The sequence below is a fragment of the Serinus canaria genome, chromosome Z (assembly GCF_022539315.1).
Source record: "Serinus canaria isolate serCan28SL12 chromosome Z, serCan2020, whole genome shotgun sequence".
In the NCBI taxonomy this organism is placed as follows: Eukaryota; Metazoa; Chordata; class Aves; order Passeriformes; family Fringillidae; genus Serinus; species Serinus canaria.
The window spans coordinates 26,907,425-26,927,374 of record NC_066343.1 but is presented as its reverse complement, the minus strand read 5'-3'; the positions used below and the strand labels follow the sequence as shown (position 1 = coordinate 26,927,374).

The following is a 19,950-nucleotide window of genomic DNA, read 5'->3' as shown; positions in this document are numbered from 1 at the left end:
CTTTAGTGGATCAAATCACTCTTTCCATATGTGTAACAATCATGGGGTTTGGGGGGAAGAGGGAATCCTCTTAAAATTAAATAATACCTCAGCACTTCAAAATTCTTTATCCTTAAATTCTATTTGAAAATTGTTAATTCAACTGAGTAGCTCTGTAATTTCAGGCTGCTTTCTGTAACTAATGGGTTTCTACACTGTCATGCCTGTGCACTTAGTGATGGCACTGGAACAGGCTGCCCAGAGGATGTGGATTCTCCCTCACTGAAGATATTCAGGAACCATCCGGACACAATCCTGTGCCATGTGCTTTGGGACAACCCTGCTTGAGCAGGGAGTCTGAACCGCATGACCCATTGTGGTCCCTTCCAATCTGACCCATTCTGTGATCAGCAAAGTACTAACATAATGACAGCAGTCTGGGGTAGCACCGCTCAGATACAAACAACTGGTGAGAGTTTACCAGAAGTAAATACCAGAAGTTCTGTGTAATCAATTCATATTCACAGGTCAAGCTCAAATTTGCATAGGTCCTAGTACTTACCAAAGCCAGTGTTTCTAAGAACAAGTTAAAACTAGCAACAAGAGACTCAATGAACATGCAGCGACAGCACAAGCACACTTCAGTGGTTTAAACATGGATGTGAAACAGCCTTAAACTATAAACCAGAAGTACTGAAGAAAAGCCCATCATTCACCTCTTTTAAGAATTAATAGCTGGGGATAGGGGAGTCCAAGCTTTCTTTTCTCAAAAATCTGACTTCATGTTGCTTTTATGTACATAAAGTGTAATCTCAGCATTGATACGTGTACTACCACTGAGAGCCCCTGTTACGGGAAGCCTGAACCAACTGTTCCCATTTGCTCTCTTTTACCTTGGACATCAATTTTTTGCCGATCTGCTCCGGCTGAAAAAGAATTTCATTATAGTAAAATTAGATTTCTTCAAAGTTAGTTTTATGAAGTGATGCAAGCTTGTGCTGAGTGCATGCATGGTTTCACTGAAGCAGGGCAGCTAGGTAATACCACATGTTTCCTTGACCTTACTCCACCAGGCTGAGCAACTCAATTCCACTATATTTTATTTCTTTCCCTTTTTGCCTATGTACCCCTTTATTCTCCCTTATTCTAAAGCATTAAGTCATGATGATGATTCAGGTTGCCATAATAAAAACACAAATAAAATTGTGATGTGTTTTTACTTGAGCTCAGTGCCTGAGCTTGTTTTCATTTTCTCTGTGTTGCATACTCTCTCATTTCTGTGCAGATGTGCAGCATTAGGTTTCATAGCCACATGTATCCACTGTCAGGGGAAAAATAACTGCTTGCACTGCAGCCCATCACTTATCTGATGTGTCCACAAAAGGTACCTACAGAAATATTGTTAAGTCTCTTCAGACTATACGCAACAAGTCGGTTACTCTCTTCTCCACAAGAAGAAACTATTCAACAGTGAAGGAAAAGACAACAATCACAGTGCTAATAATAGATAAAAATTTTACACTGCCAACACTATCACCACAGCACTTACAGAGATTCATCTGTAACTTCAAGAAAAAAATGAAGGACTTGTAATTCATGATTATGTTTCTCTGGGCAGAAAATGATTATTTGACTTTAAATGTAGAATTCTCAGGGCAGTTTATAATGGGAAAACTGATACAGGAATACTAAGTGTCTTATGCAAGGCTACACAACAATCCAGCTACAAAATGATGACAACCCTTACATCTTCATTTCTGAAGTCTACTTATTCAGTATCATTACTGATTTAACACTAATTGCATTTTTTTTACTGTACAGCTTGGTGCCTACAACTGCATGATAATAAATTTACACTAAAGACACAAACCCTTTCTTAATGAATTGCATAGATTACCATTTCTACAAGAGGCGAGCAGCAAAATGCCACAGTTTGATGTCCAATTTTTATATTAAACAAATTAAATAGCAGTAACTTTTCAAACTAGTTTAATTCCATTATTCCTCCAAGCTTTTCTGTAATGGTTACACAAATTTTGTCAGGTTTTTTTTTTTTTTACTTCTACTGGAGCTCTGCTTCTCAGTAATTAGAATTACAATCCAACACATAGATGTAATTTCATGTTCAAGATGTTTTTTAAATCACTAATTAAAGTAATCTAAAAGGCAAATTTTAGCTGGCTGAAGACTACATTTTTCAATGTGATGCTATTCAATAGTCTATCATTAAAGGCTTCCCAGGGAGGTCATGAAGTGTCTCTGGGGACATTCAAGACCCACCAGGACACGTTCCTGTGTAATCTGCTCTGAATGATCCTGCCTGAGCAGGGAGGTTGGACAGGATCATCTCCAGAGGTCCCTTCCAACCCTAATGATTCTCTGAATTTTGAGGTGAGTGGTTTTGGTGATTAAAGTTGGAGGCTATGAATAAAAAAACAATCTCACTTCAGGTCTCTTCTATCCTACTAAGACTTCCGGTATGGGCCTGTTCAAGCTGCCAAAGACACAAGTTTCCAGGGTACTTCCCAAGACAACCTCAGGGTACTTCTTCAAGATACTCCTATTTTCTAGGATGTAAATAAATAAATGCCTCTAATATGTGTCTGTGGTTATTTCAATCATACAACCATAAAATATTAAGGGGTTGGAAGGGACCTTGGAGACCATCCAGTTCCCCTCCCCTACACACATCTAGGGACACCTCCCACTACACCGGTTGCTCAAGGCCTTATCCAAGATGGCTTTAAACATTATCGGGGTGGGGCATACACAGGTTCCCTGGGCAACTTGCTCCTGTGTCTCACCACCCTCACAGTGAAGCATTTCTTCCCAATATCTAAACTAAATTTCCCCTCTTTTAATTTGTACCGATTCCTTCTTGTCCTGCCATTACAATTCCTAATGACGAGCTCCTCTCTGGTTTTCCCGCAGGCCGCCGGACAGGACTGATAATTAAGAGGACTACAGGCACTCAACACTACAGCAAACCTGCTCACCTTCACCATTCGGCACGCACTATGTTTGGATACCAACCCAAATCCGTCATTACCAACTTCCTCTTTTTGGCCTGAAAGCCCCTCCATAAACAGTGCCGGTTGTTCCCAGCACAATGCAGTTTCGCCTTTTCGCTTCCTCCACAAACTACACTGGGTTGGGCCTGCTTCCTTCCACTGTGACCCGCCAGACGGGAGCCACTCCTCCCGCCAGGGATACACCGGTACGGCTCCCCCTGTCCGGGGAGTCACACCGGCACGGCTGCCCCTGTCCGAGGAGTCACACCGGTACGGCTCCCCGGTCCGGGCAGTCATACCGGCACAGCCGGAGACGGCCGGACCAGGTCGGTCACAGCGACCTGACTACCCCGGCCCGGGGCGGGGCGGCGCCTGCGGAGCCCGCGGCGTGCGGCAGGGGCGGGGCGGGGCGGCGCAGGCGCGGGGCAGCGGCCGGAGCCGAGGTGAGGCGGGCGCGGGGGTGGCGTGGGGAGGTTGTGTTAGTCGGGGGTGGCGTTAGCGGCCTCTCTGCTTCGCGGGGAACGGAGCGAGGCCGTCCCGCAGCTGCCTCCCCGAGAGGTTCAGACCAGACCGGACGGTGGGATACGGGCCTGATCCAGGCCGGCAGCGCGGAGGTGCCGCAGCCGCCGCAGTGGCAGCGGCCGCGGTGGAGAGGCGGTGGTGAAAGCGAGCCTTTGGTCAGCCCGTGGGTGCAAGGGGTCAGTAGGGGTGGCTGGCTCCCTGTCTTCCCTGAAAATCGTAAAGTCACGGTGTCAGATGGCCTTGGTTTCCCGACTGTCGTTTGGGCGGGGCACCGGCTGCCTCCTGAGAAGAAGCCAGAGCGAAAGAGGTTTTACACTTCTGCTGTGAGGTGATAAATAAAAAAAAAGAGCTTAAGATGCAGAGCTCTGGAGAGTTAAGCTGCGGTAGTGAGGTGTGTGTTCCTGCTCCGTTGGTCCCAGGTGGGATTCCCTGCTGCTGTCATCTGGAGTGCTGCAGGCCGAAAAGAGAGGAAAGTTGCCAGCTCCTCCCTCATGAGAGGTTTTCCTCAATATGGGTGGGATCTGGCTGTTAGAGTTTTTTGTCCTTGCTTGAATTTGTTTGCAAACCTTTTTTATTTCATATCTTCCTGTGACTCTAGCCTAACTTTTAGGGAAGATGGAACTTCCTGTTAGCTTCTCCAGCCTCATCAGAATGGGGAAGCTGTAGAGTTGGTGGAAACAGCTAGGGAAGATGTTCAGGGATTGTGTCCACACAAGAAGTTATCTGTCAATATATTCTATAAAGTGCAGAGCACTTGTATCATAACGCCCTGCATATGATGTAAACGATACATTTATTGTGTCAGTTTTTGTACACAAGCTGTATGTTGTGCAGGTTCATCATACTTCTCTAGTGAGTAAAGGGCATTTGAGGTCTGACTAATGATTGTAAAGCATGCCACTTTTTCTGTGAAACCTACATATGTATATATACAAACTTCCTTCCTGATTGAAGTCTGTGTTGAAATCTCAGGTGAAGAAGCCAGATTGCCTCTTGAAAGTGTCATCTGGAAAGAATTGTGGAAAGGCTTTGATTGGAAGGGACCTTAAAGATGATGTTGTTCCAGTGCCCCCAGCTCTAGGCAGGCATGCCATCCCACTAAATAGTGTTGCTCAGCGCTCCATCCAGCCTGGCCTTGCGCATAACCAGGGAGTGGGCATCCACTTCTCTGGGTAACTTTTTCCAATGCATCACCACCATCACAGTAAAGAATTACTTGCCAACATCTAATCTAAATATTTCCTGTCTTGGTATAAAATAAGTCATAACACTTTCTGCCCATGTAAAAGAAGATGAGATAATTATGACAGCTGCTCTAACTTTTTTTTTCTACAATTTTTTTTTCTTTTTTTTAGGTAATGTAAGCATTTTAGATAGACAAGAGAAAGGAAACAGGCATGTCAGCTCTTTGTCCACCACCATCTCCTGCAGTTGCTAAGACTGAAATCTCTTTGAATGGCGAGTCACCATTATTAGCTGCCACTTTTGCTTACTGGGACAACATTCTTGGCCCCCGAGTGCGGCACATTTGGGCTCCAAAGACAGAGCAGGTACTTCTTAGTGACGGTGAAATAACTTTTCTTGCTAACCACACCCTGAATGGAGAAATACTTCGGAATGCAGAAAGTGGCGCAATAGATGTGAAGTTCTTTGTTTTGGCTGAAAAAAGAGTAATCATTGTGTCATTAATCTTTGATGGAAACTGGAACGGAGACAGAAGCACATATGGACTGTCAATTATACTTCCTCAAAGTGAACTTGGTTTCTACCTGCCCCTTCACAGAGTATGTGTGGATAGGTTAACACATATTATAAGGAAAGGAAGGATATGGATGCATAAGGTAAGTTTATTGTTCATCACTTAAAATAATTGTCAGATTGTGCAGAAGCAAAAATTGAGATGTTGTGACATGTTATGTGGAGCCCAGAGACACAAAATCAGAAAAGGCCAGTCTCTGGACAGTTTTGAAGGTTAAAGGTTATCAGATTATAAATCAGCAAATTCAAAGCTGGAATTTTTAGCCATAGGATTATCCTGTTGGTACTATATAGCCTCTATGAGACTGTGTAGTTGTAAGAGGTTTCCTGTACAGTTTTTATCTCTCTGAATTTCATATAAATTGTTGCTTTTAATTGTGTTAATCTGTGTATTTAAAATAGGTATAATTGTAAATGTACTATGTTTCTAAGTATTGTTTTCCTTGTTGAGGTCCAGAAAAGGGAACTGATGCACTTAATCTTCCCATTCTTGGTACATGTTTATTTTTGAAAAAAGAGGGTATTAACAAACAGTTTGTCAGGACTTTAACAGTGTAGAACTAAAGGGAGAGCTACAAAGTACATTTTCTTTAGTCCAAATATTTCTACTCCTGAAACTCAAAAAGGAAGACGCGCTAAATTTTTCTTAAGCGCTGGAACTCTGACCTTTGGGTAAATCATTAATATTTTCTTATTAAGTGAAATCTTTTATTTATTTTTCTTGAAACTAAATAACAGTCTAATGGTAAAAATTAAAATTGTTGTCGTCTTTATTGAGTTCAAGCTGTTTTAGAGCAGTAGAGTGACCATCAGCTGTAATGAATGTGATCATGCACATTTGTCTGGTATCTTTTGTTCTGAGACCTGTAGTCAGCATACGTTAAGCATACTCTGAGTGCTCTTATCTGAAGTAATTACAGAAATAACAAGCTGATATTATTTTTGTGGTGGTGTTTCCTTTTTGCTGTATTGCCTGACTATGGCTGGTAGTGCTTTCTGAAACACTGTGTTTTCATAGTTTCAGGGCTTTACTTTTCAGAGGAAGGATGGTACATAAAGTTCTTTCTTAATATAGTAGAAACATGAATATTTAATTCCTTATCTAGTCTTTTAAAACCCTGTTAGATGTTAGTGGTTTTAATGTGAGTGGTGTCTCGTGGTCCTGATTACATTGCTTCTTTCATTTAGTGTCCTCTGCACTGACTTGTAATGAGAGTCGTTAAATAAGAATTATTCATCATTTTTAGCTGTAATATGTTTTCTCAGTTCTTAAATGTTGCTCCATACCAGTATGTTTTCACAGTAGAAGTGACCTTCAAGCAGCATCAAGAATGATAATTATTTTTTTTCTTTAAGCAGGTAGGTCAGTTGAATTAGCTAAGACAGCAATACATTCTGAATTCTGAAATGGACTATTTTTTTTTTTTAAGAGAGAGCACATATCCCTGCATATATCTGCAGTTTTTTAGTCTAATTCAGAAAAGAGAAAACTGCTTGGAAAATGTAGACAGTTTTTCAGTCTAATTCAGAAAAGAGAAAACTGCTTGGAAAATGTAGATTAAAATTTAGGCATGATTTGTAATGATTTGTAGAAAAACTGCAACTGTGATAATAAATTAAAACCACTTCATTCTGTAGTTTGCATTTTGAGGCATTTTAGCAGCTATGGTTACATTCAGCAAATAAAAAAAATTATCAAGTCCTATCTGGATCTGTATCTGTTCTGGATGTTCTAATAGTTGTGAGTATTAGCTCTCATTACTTCTGTGTAGAGCCAGACAACATTTCCATCTAGACTTAAGATGAGAAGAGCCTTTTGAACTCAAGAATTAGGAGAAACATGGGGCAGTGTTCAGACCGGCAAAGAAAGTCAATTCTGAGCAAGTTGGGTTTAGAAACCCCATTCACCTATTCCAGTTTATGCTTGTTATGTTTGTCTAATAATTTTCAACAGTTGTATTTTGGAAAAGAAGTGGCTTACACCATTTGTTCAGTCTTATCTTGAAGAAGACCGAGTTTTTTAAAATGGTTGTCAAGGATGGCTTCCTTCTCTGACTGAAGGGTGGAGGTGCCCTGAAGGAATCTGCCTTGTTTTTCACTGATGCCTCTTTTAGATGTTTTCTAGAAAAGTTTTGTTGCTGTTTAAGGGCAAACTACTGTAGTTTATTCCCTGTTAATCTGCTCAAAAAAACCTCTTGCAAACTCTTTTCACACTTGAAGTTGATTAACTCTGAGTAGGTCAGTCACAGTAAACTAATGATTAGCCAATAAAAATGCAATAACCTGTCAGAATCTAGCAAAAGATATCATTAGTTCTTCCAGTGTCTGCTATTTTTTGTGACTTTTATTGATGCTCCAGCAATTAATGCCAAATCCTCTATGTGAATAATAACTTCATTCCATTGTAAGTTCATTTTAAATGCAGTTTGCTATTCAGCTGCTGATGAGCCTGTGTTCGGAGCTTTGTTCAGCCTCTTGTACATTGTTTTGTGTACTCAGAGGTTTCATGTCTCCTGCACTTGGTTATAAAACAAGGTTTTGAAGACTTGTAAGTGCCTCAAGAGGTGGGGGAAAAAAAACTTTTGTTTCCCACCCACCACAATCAAATAGTTTTTCACATTCTGAAGATCTTATTTTTCTCCCCTTATGCCAGGAATCCTCAATCTATACTGTATCCATCTGAAAATAAAAATCCATACATAAAGTGGAATTCTTCACCTTATTCTGATCATCTAGCATTTTCTTGATCTGTAATGATGAAAATGTTTTGACATTGTCATCAAACCCTTCCTTTCCTGCCCAAACATGAGAGATGTGCAGTGAAGGGCAGAGCAGGGAGCACTGATATGTGTTTCACAGCATCACTTCCTGCTAAAGTCAACTCTGTAAAAGAAAAAGTACTTTAACATCAAAATTTGTATGGAAGAAGCCTGACTCCACAGGGGAGAAACTGTACTGAGTGACTGGTGTGTGCATACATGAACAAATTTCAGAGTGTTTATATTTAACTGCTTCTCTTGCATAGGAGAGGCAAGAACATTTCCAGAAGATTGTCTTGGAAGGCACAGAAAGAATGGAGGATCAGGTAGGGGTCATCTGGTGGATGCATGTGGCACACCATTGCAAAACCATTTGGCTGCCTCTTATGACTGTATAAGTTGGTGTTGCTCCTTATTTTTGGGATCCAGGAGCATGCATTAGACTGGCTAATAATGTGACATGCACACTAAGCAAAGTTTCCAAAGATAGGATGATGGAAACTGTGACCAAATCAAAGGAAATTATATTTCATCACTTTAGGGATAAAGTAGAAATTTGTGAAGAATATTACCTTTCAGAAAAGGAAATTCCTTAACTTGAACTTGAAGCTCTGTAAAGGTAGCAGCTTCCATAGAGTCTTGCCAGCCTCCTGTCAAGGTTTGGATAGGAGATTACATTTAGAATTATGGAGACATACAGAGTCTGTCACATTGAAATATGCTTGGAGACTTAATGGATGAGACTGTGAAAAGCATTTGATTTCTGAAACTCAACATTTGAGACTGTGGCTTCCTTTTCTTGTGATAAATAAGTCAGGAAAGTATTTTTATCTGTTAATGAGTAATATGCCTGGTTTTGGTTTCCAGACATTGTTATAACATCAGACTTGTACATAAAATGCTTAACAGCGATTGCATGTAGTATAGTAGGATCAAATTATCTCACATCAAATACTTGTTGTCTAGGCCAATCAAAACTGATACTGAAAATTAGCATAAGATCCAGATACACATTTTAGGCATGATGTTGAGAAGCCAAATAGATGTTTCCTGTTTATAATTATTGATGAGAAAAGCCCAAGAAGTCTGTGCATCAATTTATGCTCATACTACTCTTCCAAGCAGAAGGAAGTTAGGATGTTTTGCATGTAATTCTGTCAGTTCATGTTAGTAGTAACCTCTAATACTACCCAATGAATGTGCTTTTACTTCAAGCATCTTATTTATTGTTCAGGGGCAGAGCATCATTCCAATGCTGACAGGAGAAGTCATTCCTGTAATGGAACTTCTTTCATCTATGAAATCACACAGTGTTCCAGAAGAAATAGATGTAAGTTCTTGTTTTATTTTTATTCTGAATTTTTGAAAAGTGGCTTTCTCCCTCTGGATAAAACATAGCTTTAGGCCTTTACTCGGGTACTCACTTTGCCAGAGAAAATCCCCATTTTCCTAAATTCTTGTACTTCTGTTACTTCACATCAAGTTCTCCTAAGTGACATAATGCATGGCAGTATTTTTAATGGTCATCACTTAGCAAAATTGACTGTATAGGATGATGTCATTTTACCAATGGAAAACTAGTTTCATGCAAACCAAAATGAATGGGCAGATGAATGGATTTGATGTTGATACCTGTTTCAGCACATTATGGTGTTCTCATGGAAGAAGTAGAAGTGATATGACATGCACTAATCTAAAGTGCATTCTGTACATTTTTTTACAGAAAAAAAATACACTAGGAGAAGCCTGACTTGTGACTGGTGAAGATTTAATAATCAAGTGACTTTCTCATTTTCAAAATGCTTTGTCTGAAGACAGGTCTTCTTAAGATTACGCTTTTTGGGGAAGCCATACAACTTAACTTAAGTAATTTCCAAACAGTTCCCATGTATCAAAGCAAAAATCAATTAATTGGAAGGTGATCAGATTCTTGTCTAACTTTTGTTTATATTTACTTGCATTTCAGATAAGTGACACAGTGCTAAATGATGATGACATTGGGGATAGTTGCCATGAAGGCTTTCTCCTCAAGTATGAAATTCAGTTTTGATTTATGCTGTAGTAAAATGATTTAAACTTGTGTATGCATCTAAATGTATCTATCTGCATGTGCATGTGAACATGGATTGGAATAGATTTCTTTATAGGAGCGGAAATAATGACATGTGTTTGGCTTTTTGAGATTTTTGTCAATAAAATGTTACAAATTTTCTGCCATTTTAAAAGAATGGTTCTGGGCTAATAGCTGCATCTCTGTAGACTCTGTTGTCACAGGATTATTTGTTTGATAATAGAATTCCTATCAAATACATGTTTTTCTTTGATATCTGCAATTAATTTTATAAGACTCTAAGTCAGTCTTCCATTTTTTAAAATAGCAAAAAACCTGGGTTGTGCATAAACTTTAAATAAGAATCCTTAATGGTATGGCATATAGCATACTTACTGTTGAGTTGTGTATTTCTCTTTTACCCCTGGTTTTAATTTTTAAGTGGAAAGAGTTGAACTTGAGAGCAACTTGGTCCCTTCTTGTGGGATAGTGTATTTAATAGGTTTTAGTTGATGTTCTGTTACATTTCATTGTCTTTCCTGCCTAACTGCATTCATATATGTAGTGCTTGGTGCCATCTATTTATACACCATCACATGTGCTGAAGAAACCATTGAACTTTTGGATTTCAGCAGTAACCTGTGCTGCTGTTTAAAGTTCTATGGTTATGGGCATGTAGGCTGTATTTATGCTTGAAACACTTCTCTTCTTGTGAAGGTGACAATTTAAAAAATTTAACTAAATGTATTAACCTATGTCTGTTTTTACTTGCAGTGCAATTAGTTCACACCTGCAGACCTGTGGTTGTTCTGTAGTTGTAGGAAGCAGTGCAGAAAAAGTTAATAAGGTAATATACTTTCTAATAAACTGAACTTAAATGCTTAAATACTAGGAGTGTTACTTGGTACAAAGTTAATCTATAAACATTCTTGAGGATGAAGAAGGAAGGAGTGCTATTGTCTGGCTATCTTCAGTTGACTGGTCTAGCAGAAGAGAATTCTGCCAGAAAATTGAATGCCTTTCAGTTGTATTCTGACAACTTTCAGTTGTATTCTGACAACTATAACAAAACTAATGTATTTAACTGATACAGTACATAAATGAGTAGTAAATGAGTCTGAGCTTTTAAAATCAGGTTTTTTAGCTAAAATACACAAATAGAAGAGACCTGGCTGGCTTGTCCATTTCAGCTATGTTATAGAATCACAGAATGATCAAACTTGGAAGAGACCTTTAAGGTCATCCAGTCCAACCATCCACCTGGCACTGCCACTGTAGCCCCTAAACCACTCAACCACATTACCCAGCACCAGTTTTAAGATGCCTCTTAAAGATGTCCAGCTATGGGGTCTCCACCACCTCCCTGGGAAACCTATTCCAGTGCTGACAACTAACACTGAAAAAATTTTTCTATAATAATTAATCCAAGTCTCCCCTGTCTCATTTTAAGGCCATTGTCTCTTGTCCTCTCACTGCAGGCACAGCAGAGACTGGTCCTCACTTCACTGCACCTTCCTTTCAGGGAGCTGTGGAGAGTGATAAGGTCACCTGAGCCTCCTTTTTTCAAGACTAAATAGCCATGCCTCCCAAGACATGTTTTCTAGTCCTTTCCTTTTTGCCCTTCTCTGAACACATTCCAGCAGTCCAGCACTTCAGTGTCCTCTTTGAAGTGAGAGGCCCAGAAGTAAAGACAGCATTTGAGGTATGGCCTCAAGAGAACCAAGTACAGGGGGACAAGCACTGCCGTGGTCCTGCTGATACTGGCCAGGATGCTGTTGGCCTTCATTGTTACCTGGGCACACTGCTGGCTCATTTAAAGCTGGCTGTCAACCAGCACCCCCAGGTCCGTTTCTCCTGAACAGCTCTTGAGGGACTCTGCTCCCAGCCTGTAGTGCTGCATGAGGTTCTTGTAACCCAAGGGCAGAACCCAGCACTTGGCCTTTTTGCACCTCATGCAATTTGTCCTTGGCCCGTTGATAAGTCTGTACGATCAGGTCTCTCTGCAGAGCCTTCCAACCTTTGAGCAGATTAACACTCCTGCCCAGCTTGGTGTCATCTGCAAACTGACTGAGGGTGCGCTCAGTCCTCACATCCAGATCATCAGTAAAGATGTTAAATAGGACCAAGCCCAGAACTGAGCTCTGGGGAACACTGGTAGTGGTGAGTATACAGACAATACCTATGTCATTGGGTATTGTCTGTATGCTCTTAAACAGTAATTTCCATAATTTCTCCTGCACTGGGCAGTAAACAGGCTTCTGTGTCATGAGCTGCTTGTGTTTTGTGGAACATGTCTATTTCTTCAATAGGCCTGCTGAATAAAGTATATATTACTTGTAGACTATACATGCTATACATGTATAGCATGCTATATACAAGAAGCCCTTTACATTATTTTATAGCATAAAGGATTTCTTGCCTTAATGAAATATAAAAGGGTTTTTTTTTTTTAATTTAAAGGTACCTTTAGTAAGCCTATGTTTTGAAATAAACAGTTCATTATGCTTTATAAAAATTGGGGCAGAGGGAATGCATTGTTTCATGTGTATTACCAGCAGTGATAAAGGACCTCTAATTAGATCAACAGCAAGTGTGGATGCCCACAAGCAACAGGCAAGCCAGAGAAAAGAAAATTCTCAGATCTTAGCTGCAACCACAGCTAACTATAGTTAATAGGTATTGTTTCAGAGATTTAAGATTTACACACAATTAAGTTACTAGAAATGTTATATGTTTAAGAGAAATGCTATATATAATACAACATGAAGCTTAAGTGGTTATAAAAAGCTTATGGATCATTAAATAGTTAAGAAAAAGGACCTGATGTCTAAATGGGTAGGAATATGGAAAATAATATATAAGTAAGCAAGACAGTATAGGAAAAAAACAGTGTAAAAGAATGTGAGCCTCAAAATACATGGAGGGTAAATTTCATAAATTAATTCTACACATGTTGTTAGCAGCATGCTCCTTGTGTCATGGTACAACTCTTCTGAAGTAACTGCTTTCTTAATATCGTATTTCAGCTTGCATCAAAGGAAAAAAAAAAACACTTGTGGCATATTGTGACAAAAAGTTTCAGTCACAAATTATGTTGTCGTTGTTTTAGGAACTGCAGAAACACGTTGTGCAAGGACAGAGCATTTTCACATATCTTACAGACACAGATAAGACACCACAGGTTAAGACTGAAAGATGAGCAGAATGGAATTTGGAGTGATAACTAGTAGCTATTACTGCTGAGAAGTGTGAAGATGGGTGATAAAGTACCTGTGTTCATTGTAGTAGAGAGTGTAAGGAAATTACTGAGAAAATAAGCATCAATGCTTATTTACAAAATTGACTGTGCCTGATTTGAGAGAATAACTGCTATTGTATGGAATGAACAAAAAATAAGAGGCCTGAAAGGCTAGGAAAGTAATCACAGTAACTCATGTATATTAAAAGAAAGATGTAGAAGACAAAAGTGATTTGTTCTATGTAATTTGGGTAAAAAAAAAATTTGGTTGCAAGAATGTGTAGGATTTTTTCATCATTTGACAAGAAGTTGGAGTAGTATGGCTTGCAGTGCCATACTACTCCAAGTAGTATGGCTTGCAGTGCCAGTAATTAAAAAATAAGTAAAAGTAAGCATGTCGCTGTTCTGTGGCCTTTTATAAAGTTTTGGCTTTTCTAATAAATGTGGTGAATTCTTTTGTTCATAAATCAAAATGCCTAATACAAGGCATTTCAATGCACAGTCTAGTCAGACTTATTTCCTTACATGTTTATGTTTTTCTAAACTATTCTTTTTAATGCAGATTGTAAGAACATTGTGTCTGTTTCTCACACCATCTGAGCGGAAGTGTTCCAGACTCTGTAGAAGTGAGTCCTCTTTCAAATATGAGTCAGGACTTTTTGTTCAAGGCTTACTCAAAGTAAGTATCCTTAGGAAAGTTTCGTGCTTCTGTAGTTTAAGAACATTCTTCAGTGTATGTTTTGCACACACAGACATTCATGTTCAAAAACATGTGTCATTGTCCTGTGATGTCATTTTTCTTGCATTGTAACTTTCCTTGTAATTATCTTAATGTTAAAATTCCATGCCAGTCTTTTCTATGACACATCTGTTTCTTGAGGATTGTTCCTATACTTTGAGGTATGATAATAATACACTCTTGCCTGCTTGGGGCCAGAATTCCAAAAGTCACTTAAGTTTTTGTATTTTAACAAAACCAAGGAAGAACAGTCATATCAGGCCTGGAGTTTCCAAGTATTTTAAACAGTCTGTAACAATGGGTGAAGATGGTTAGAAAAATAATGCTTCTTGCTCTTGCAAGCAGTCTGAACTTACCTGATAATTATAATACTATAATGCTAATGGGCTCACAAACCAGGTGATGCAATACTCTAATACACAGGTCACCTCAATACCTGTTTTCACCTTTTTGTTAAGGAAATCATCCAGTATTAAGGACTTATTACTGCAATACAACCACCAGTCGTTCAAACAAAATACCTATAAAATGTAGGCATGATGTTTTAATATTGTTTTGTCCCAGTACAGCTTTGTGTTTTTAACTAAAGTTGGGGATTTTTTCCACTAAAACAGGATGCAACAGGAAGCTTTGTGTTGCCCTTCCGTCAAGTAATGTATGCCCCATACCCTACTACCCATATAGATGTGGATGTCAATACAGTGAAGCAGATGCCCCCTTGCCATGAACACATCTATAACCAAAGACGATACATGAGATCTGAACTGACAGCATTTTGGAGGGCTAATTCAGATGAAGAAATGTCTCAAGATCATATTATCCACACAGATGAGAGTTTCACACCTGATTTGTATGTATTCTTCTCACATCTCACAAAGTTACTTGATTTGGGGTAAGAGTGTTGAGTACAGAGTCTACATGCTAATAAAGTACATGGAGCTTCTTAAAAGAAATAAAACTTCTTCAGTTCTGGTATTTACACTTGTTTTGGCAGAATTGACCAGGTCCTTCAGTAGTTTGGTTATATCAAATACTGCTGAAATTAATTTTCAGTGATAATTCTGACCATGTCATGTTAATTTTATTGCCTGTTGTAATTAGGGATATAATAGAGATATGTACACTTGACAGAGACCAGCGGCTTTTCTGAATTTAGGTCCTTTCATCTCAGTGCTTTAAAATTCTGTGTTATCTCTAAAAATACCAGAATTATAATTTACTACAATTTTAAATTCACTTTTAATTTTAACCAGATTATCAACAGTAATGCTACTGCTTTGTTCAACTCCTAGAAGGTTAATATCCCTTACTAGCATTAACTCATGTGTTCGTTTGTTTTCTTTTCTATAGAAATGTCTTTCAAGATATTGTACATAGAGATACATTAGTAAAAGCCTTCCTGGATCAGGTAATTGTTGCTTTTTTCAGAAAAAAAACCAAACACCGTTCAGTACTTTGACCCCTAGTGACAGGTAATTTAACACAAACACATTATTTAATGGTTTGGTAGCTTTTCTTCATACTACTGCTGTGATTCTACTCTAGATAAGTAGAAAGAAATAAATTGATATAAAACTAAAACCCTTGTTTAAGTGTGAAAAACAAGGGACATTTTCTTTTGCTGTGCAACAGTGTCTACAATTACAGTATTGAAAAAACTGCCTGACCAGGAATAATTTCAGATGAATGTCCAAACAGAATTGTAATACAGCTTCATTTATTTTATCTGAGCAGATAGAAAACATAGAAAGCTTGCTGACTATGTACAAATCTGCTGTTATTTGCCTGCTTTGTTATAATTAAGGATATCTTATATGTGTTTGCAATGTTTCTTTATTTTCCAGATTCTTGAAATGATTTCATTTCTAGCTAATATTCTTAATTTTTAACAGATTTTTCACCTGAAGCCTGGCTTGTCTCTAAGGAGTACGTTCCTTGCACAATTTCTGCTAATCCTTCACAGAAAAGCCTTAACTTTAATAAAGTACATAGAAGATGACACGTAAGTGAACAGATGATGGAAAGCAGATTAAGAGAAGCTTCTTTTGTTCTTTTTTAAAACATATGGTTTTATTTCCTTGCAGGCAAAAAGGCAAAAAACCTTTTAAATCTCTTCGTAGCTTAAAGATAGATCTCGACTTGACAGCAGAGGGCGATCTTAACATAATAATGGCTTTGGCTGAGAAGATTAAACCAGGTCTACACTCCTTTATCTTTGGGAGGCCGTTCTACACTAGTGTACAAGAACGTGACATGCTCATGACATTTTAAAGTCTTCCCTGCATCTGATATTGCAGTCCTGCAGAGCACGAAATCTGTCGTGGGACCCCCAAACTGGTGATAAGCATGTCGACTGAGGGTGAAGCATCAGGACAGTAACATTGAGGTGTGTCTCAAACAGTAAGGGTCTTGTTAAAAGGAATTTCAGCTTAGCTATATAAGCATGATTTTAATTAATTGGTCTTGTCTGTGTGGGTTTTTTTAATTGTAAGTGTTACCAGAGGTTCCTTGGCCATATTGGCTTAGTGGATAAATGTGGATGTGTTTTGGTGTATGATAAAAGAAAGCATTTTAATTTTTTTTCCCCAGAAACTTCTTTCAGGTGTGTGTCAGATTTTCCTTGTCCTGCTGTGTCAGTATTTTCAGTGTTTCCACAGAAAACAGTGTATATGTCCTCACTAATCATGGAGGTTGCAAAAGATGCATATGGGAATTAGAGCATAACTCAAGCAGCTTTGTGCATGTAAGTGCCAACCAGGATAGTCTTATCATATTTCTGGACTGTCTTGCAGTGGAATCAGTGATCCTGGTCAGTGATCGGCTAACACAAACCAGAAGACTCATGTCATTCCACAGCAGTTGTCAGTCCTTCTGTGTGTAAACTGCTGCTGGTAGTTGTGCTGTCAGTTTCCATGATGCTCACAGAATCATTAGAAATGGAAAAGATCTTCAAGATCATTGAGTCCAACCATTAACCTGGAACTGCCAGCTCCACCTATAAACCTCATTCCTAAGTACCAAATCACACATTTTTTTAACTCTTCCAGGACAGTGATTCCACTGCTTTCTGGGCAGATTGTTCCAATGCTTGACAAAATAGTCAGGTGAAAGTATTAGACTGTTCCGAAGAACATCAAGGTGATAGCCAAAGTAAAAGATAAAACAATATTTTTTTTTTCATTTAAGTCACCATTAATATATTTAGTAATCTTTAATTTAGAGATGTGCACAGCTTTGAACTAATGTGATTAGCGATTAGTGATTATAATGTGATTGTAGTAAGTTAACTCTAGTCATGAAGCTTACCTATGTTCTTAGTTCAGCTTAGCGTATCTCCAACTTAGTTTAAAAATCAAAACACATTTTCTATTGGTATGTCTCAACCTTTCTTTCTCAGTAGCATGTAGAGCAGTGCGGTGTCAGGTGACTCCAGACTTCTTTTTTTAAACCCAGAAATCAGAGGTCGCTCTCTACTGCACGTTGTTGTATCTCTTCTCTTTTTGGACAAATATAGGAATTTCTTTGCGTCATGTTTCAGCAAAAAGTCATAACTCAATATTCAGTGGAAAAGGTGAATTCAACTGAAAAGTTGCACTACTGGAGAAGCCATGGCTGCTTTATTGCTTACCTTTTTTTATAGCTCTCCTTTGTAAATAGGTTTCTGTTTATAGCTTTTTAGCATTACTTTCATGCAGTGTGGCAGAAAAGTTAGAGGTTAGATTCACATTTTTCCTGAAATGTCTATTACTCAGATTTTAAAAGAAATACTGTCCCTTATTTAGATGCCCAAAATTCCCTTACATTTCCTAAAAGGCAAAGATTCTCTATCAAATGTTTAGAGCCTCTAAAAGATGTGAAATTGAGCCCCATCCTCACACCATTTTTGTGAATTTGCATCATCACTGTTACCAGGTTGCAAAAGAACTGACATTTTGTGCAGCCATCTTTTTGCTGTACATGCATGTAGTACTCTTGCAGTAAGCTTGGTGATTCATCAGGGGAACTTGTTAGAATTACATAAGTTACTTGTGCTGAGATTCTGTTTGTCATTCTGCCACAACTGTTCCCTTCTGTGTTTTCAATCCAGATATTAGAGATTGAATGTGCTTAAGTTGTTACTCTCATGGGTAAATGTAATAAAGTGTAATAAACACTGCCAAAACTTCTAATGTAGAAGTTGTGTCAAAATATAAGAGCTTTAAATCTGCTGCTGAAATTAATCCTTTCAGCTTGATAAGCATTGGAAACTCAACACTGACACTACTAACAGTGAAGCTTTTGTTTACTGAAGATTCTGTTACTTTTTGAAGTTATTAAAAACTGGAAATTAAATTGCTACTTATGTTGCACAGCTGTCACAAGTGCAGAATGTATAGTGAAGTACATTGTTAAATGCATCTGCATGTTGTGTTGTAAATCTAGCCCAGGAAACAAAGTAATAAAATTCATGCACAATTTTTGGACTTTATTTATTGCTGATTTTTTTCACAGTATTTCTGCTCTGTATCTAAAATCTAAAATCATTATCTTTAATGCTTTAAATCAAAGAAGAAACCTCTCTTCCTTCTTGTTAAATTTAGTTATGCTTGGTTGCTGTCACTGATGAAAGTCACATGTTATTTTTTCCTTCATTTGTTAAGGACTTAGTTATTCCAAGCTGAAACCGATGGGACTTGCTATGCCTCTGATGTACTCAATTATGAATTTTAAAAACTTTAAATCCCATAAGTGAGAGGTTAGAATGTTTTATCTAGTAGCCAGTGAATACCTTTCTTAAGGATTTTATTTCCTTATATTTAAAAGAAAATGGCACATCTATTTCTTCCAGCTGGATTGAAAAGTAAGTACTGTTTTCAAGCATTTTTAGTAGCACATTATTCCTGGTCTTTGCACACCTAGAAAGGTAGCACAGAAAGATATCCACTGGAAAGTCTTACTTATTAGGACCACAGAGGATATTCCCTATCTGTATACCAGTATCTTGTAATGTCAGAGCATTATTCTAGAGCAGAATAGGCATTTTGGTGATGTTCTTATCTCTAAGTCACCAGTTTGTTACACCAATACCAAGTGCCAGGACTTCTGCACTCAGTTCTGTACTGGCAAATGATGTTAGAGAGCTTTCTCTTTCTGTTCCCAGACCTGTGAGTACAAAGGAGTGTGTTTCAGAACATGAGGACAAACAGGCAGGCTGGTCCCCTCTGTTGTCTAATCAGACCTTACAAAGCAAGTACTTTGTCCTCTTCAGCAGTGAGGAGGCACAAACCATACTTAGTATGCCAAGTAGGCTTTTGCACAAGAGTAGAACTTGGTTGTCTTGTTTGCCTGTGTCCTCCACACAGAGCTCCAGTTACACTTCCCACCTGGGCAAAACACTAAGGAAGCTCCAGGGGAGCATGTTCTTATTTGCAAGGTTGTTCACATGATATTTCAGTTATAGAAAGTAATTCTCTCACTTCTCAAAGTCATGCTGTTCATATGCCCGCCCAAAAGTTTCAGACACAGGAGACTTTCAATTAAAGGTCAGAAGTATGAAGTAAAGGATGCATTCCTGACAACGGCCATCAAGTAAGTCGGACTTCAGTTCTAAATAAAATAATAGAAGTTCCCTGCATTGCTTGATTAGCATTGCTTGACTATTATTGGACAGCTTTTAAAAGCAAAAGATCAGAGGAAAGAGAAATTACTTAACACAGACTGGCAACTGGTAATTGTTCCTTTTTCTTAAATACTCTGTCTTTATTGTCACATAGATGGAGGAGGACTTTGACAAGTGGAAAAGAGCCAAAATGCTGAGGAATTGCAGGTTGACCAGTTTTACTCAGGTATAAAACTAAATCATGCCATGTGTCCTCTTAGACTTTTTCTCTTACCATATGAGGGAAGAAAAGGTG

The 19,950-nt window shown here is 38.5% G+C and overlaps 1 protein-coding gene across 3 annotated transcripts; it reads left to right on the top strand.

The window, feature by feature from the left end:
• Nucleotides 1-3,161: 3,161 nt before the first annotated feature.
• Nucleotides 3,162-18,524, top strand: C9orf72 (C9orf72-SMCR8 complex subunit). 3 transcript variants are annotated; one of them, XM_030237227.2, is made up of 11 exons: nt 3,162-3,260; nt 4,868-5,353; nt 8,296-8,355; nt 9,264-9,359; nt 9,996-10,060; nt 10,854-10,926; nt 13,880-13,996; nt 14,671-14,906; nt 15,407-15,464; nt 15,949-16,058; nt 16,141-18,524. In XM_030237227.2, exons 2-11 carry the CDS (start codon nt 4,910-4,912, stop codon nt 16,325-16,327), a joined length of 1,446 nt encoding a protein of 481 aa, XP_030093087.1. In that variant the 5' UTR covers nt 3,162-3,260; nt 4,868-4,909; the 3' UTR covers nt 16,328-18,524. The 3 variants fall into 3 exon arrangements, with proteins under 3 accessions (XP_030093087.1, XP_009095031.1, XP_018777141.1); XM_009096783.4 differs by lacking the exon at nt 3,162-3,260 and adding an exon at nt 3,385-3,433; XM_018921596.3 differs by lacking the exon at nt 3,162-3,260 and adding an exon at nt 3,461-3,688.
• The last annotated feature ends 1,426 nt before the right edge of the window (nt 18,525-19,950 follow it).

What these genes read in the sequence shown, in the direction of transcription:
- C9orf72 (XM_030237227.2), top strand. Translation starts at nt 4,910, where the DNA reads ATGTCAGCTCTTTGTCCACCACCATCTCCTGCAGTTGCTAAGACTGAA. An exon ending in CAGAAAGAATGGAGGATCAG is followed by an intron (nt 8,356 to 9,263) that starts GTAGGGGTCATC and finishes TTTATTGTTCAG; the next exon opens with GGGCAGAGCATCATTCCAAT. An exon ending in GTGTTCCAGAAGAAATAGAT is followed by an intron (nt 9,360 to 9,995) that starts GTAAGTTCTTGT and finishes CTTGCATTTCAG; the next exon opens with ATAAGTGACACAGTGCTAAA.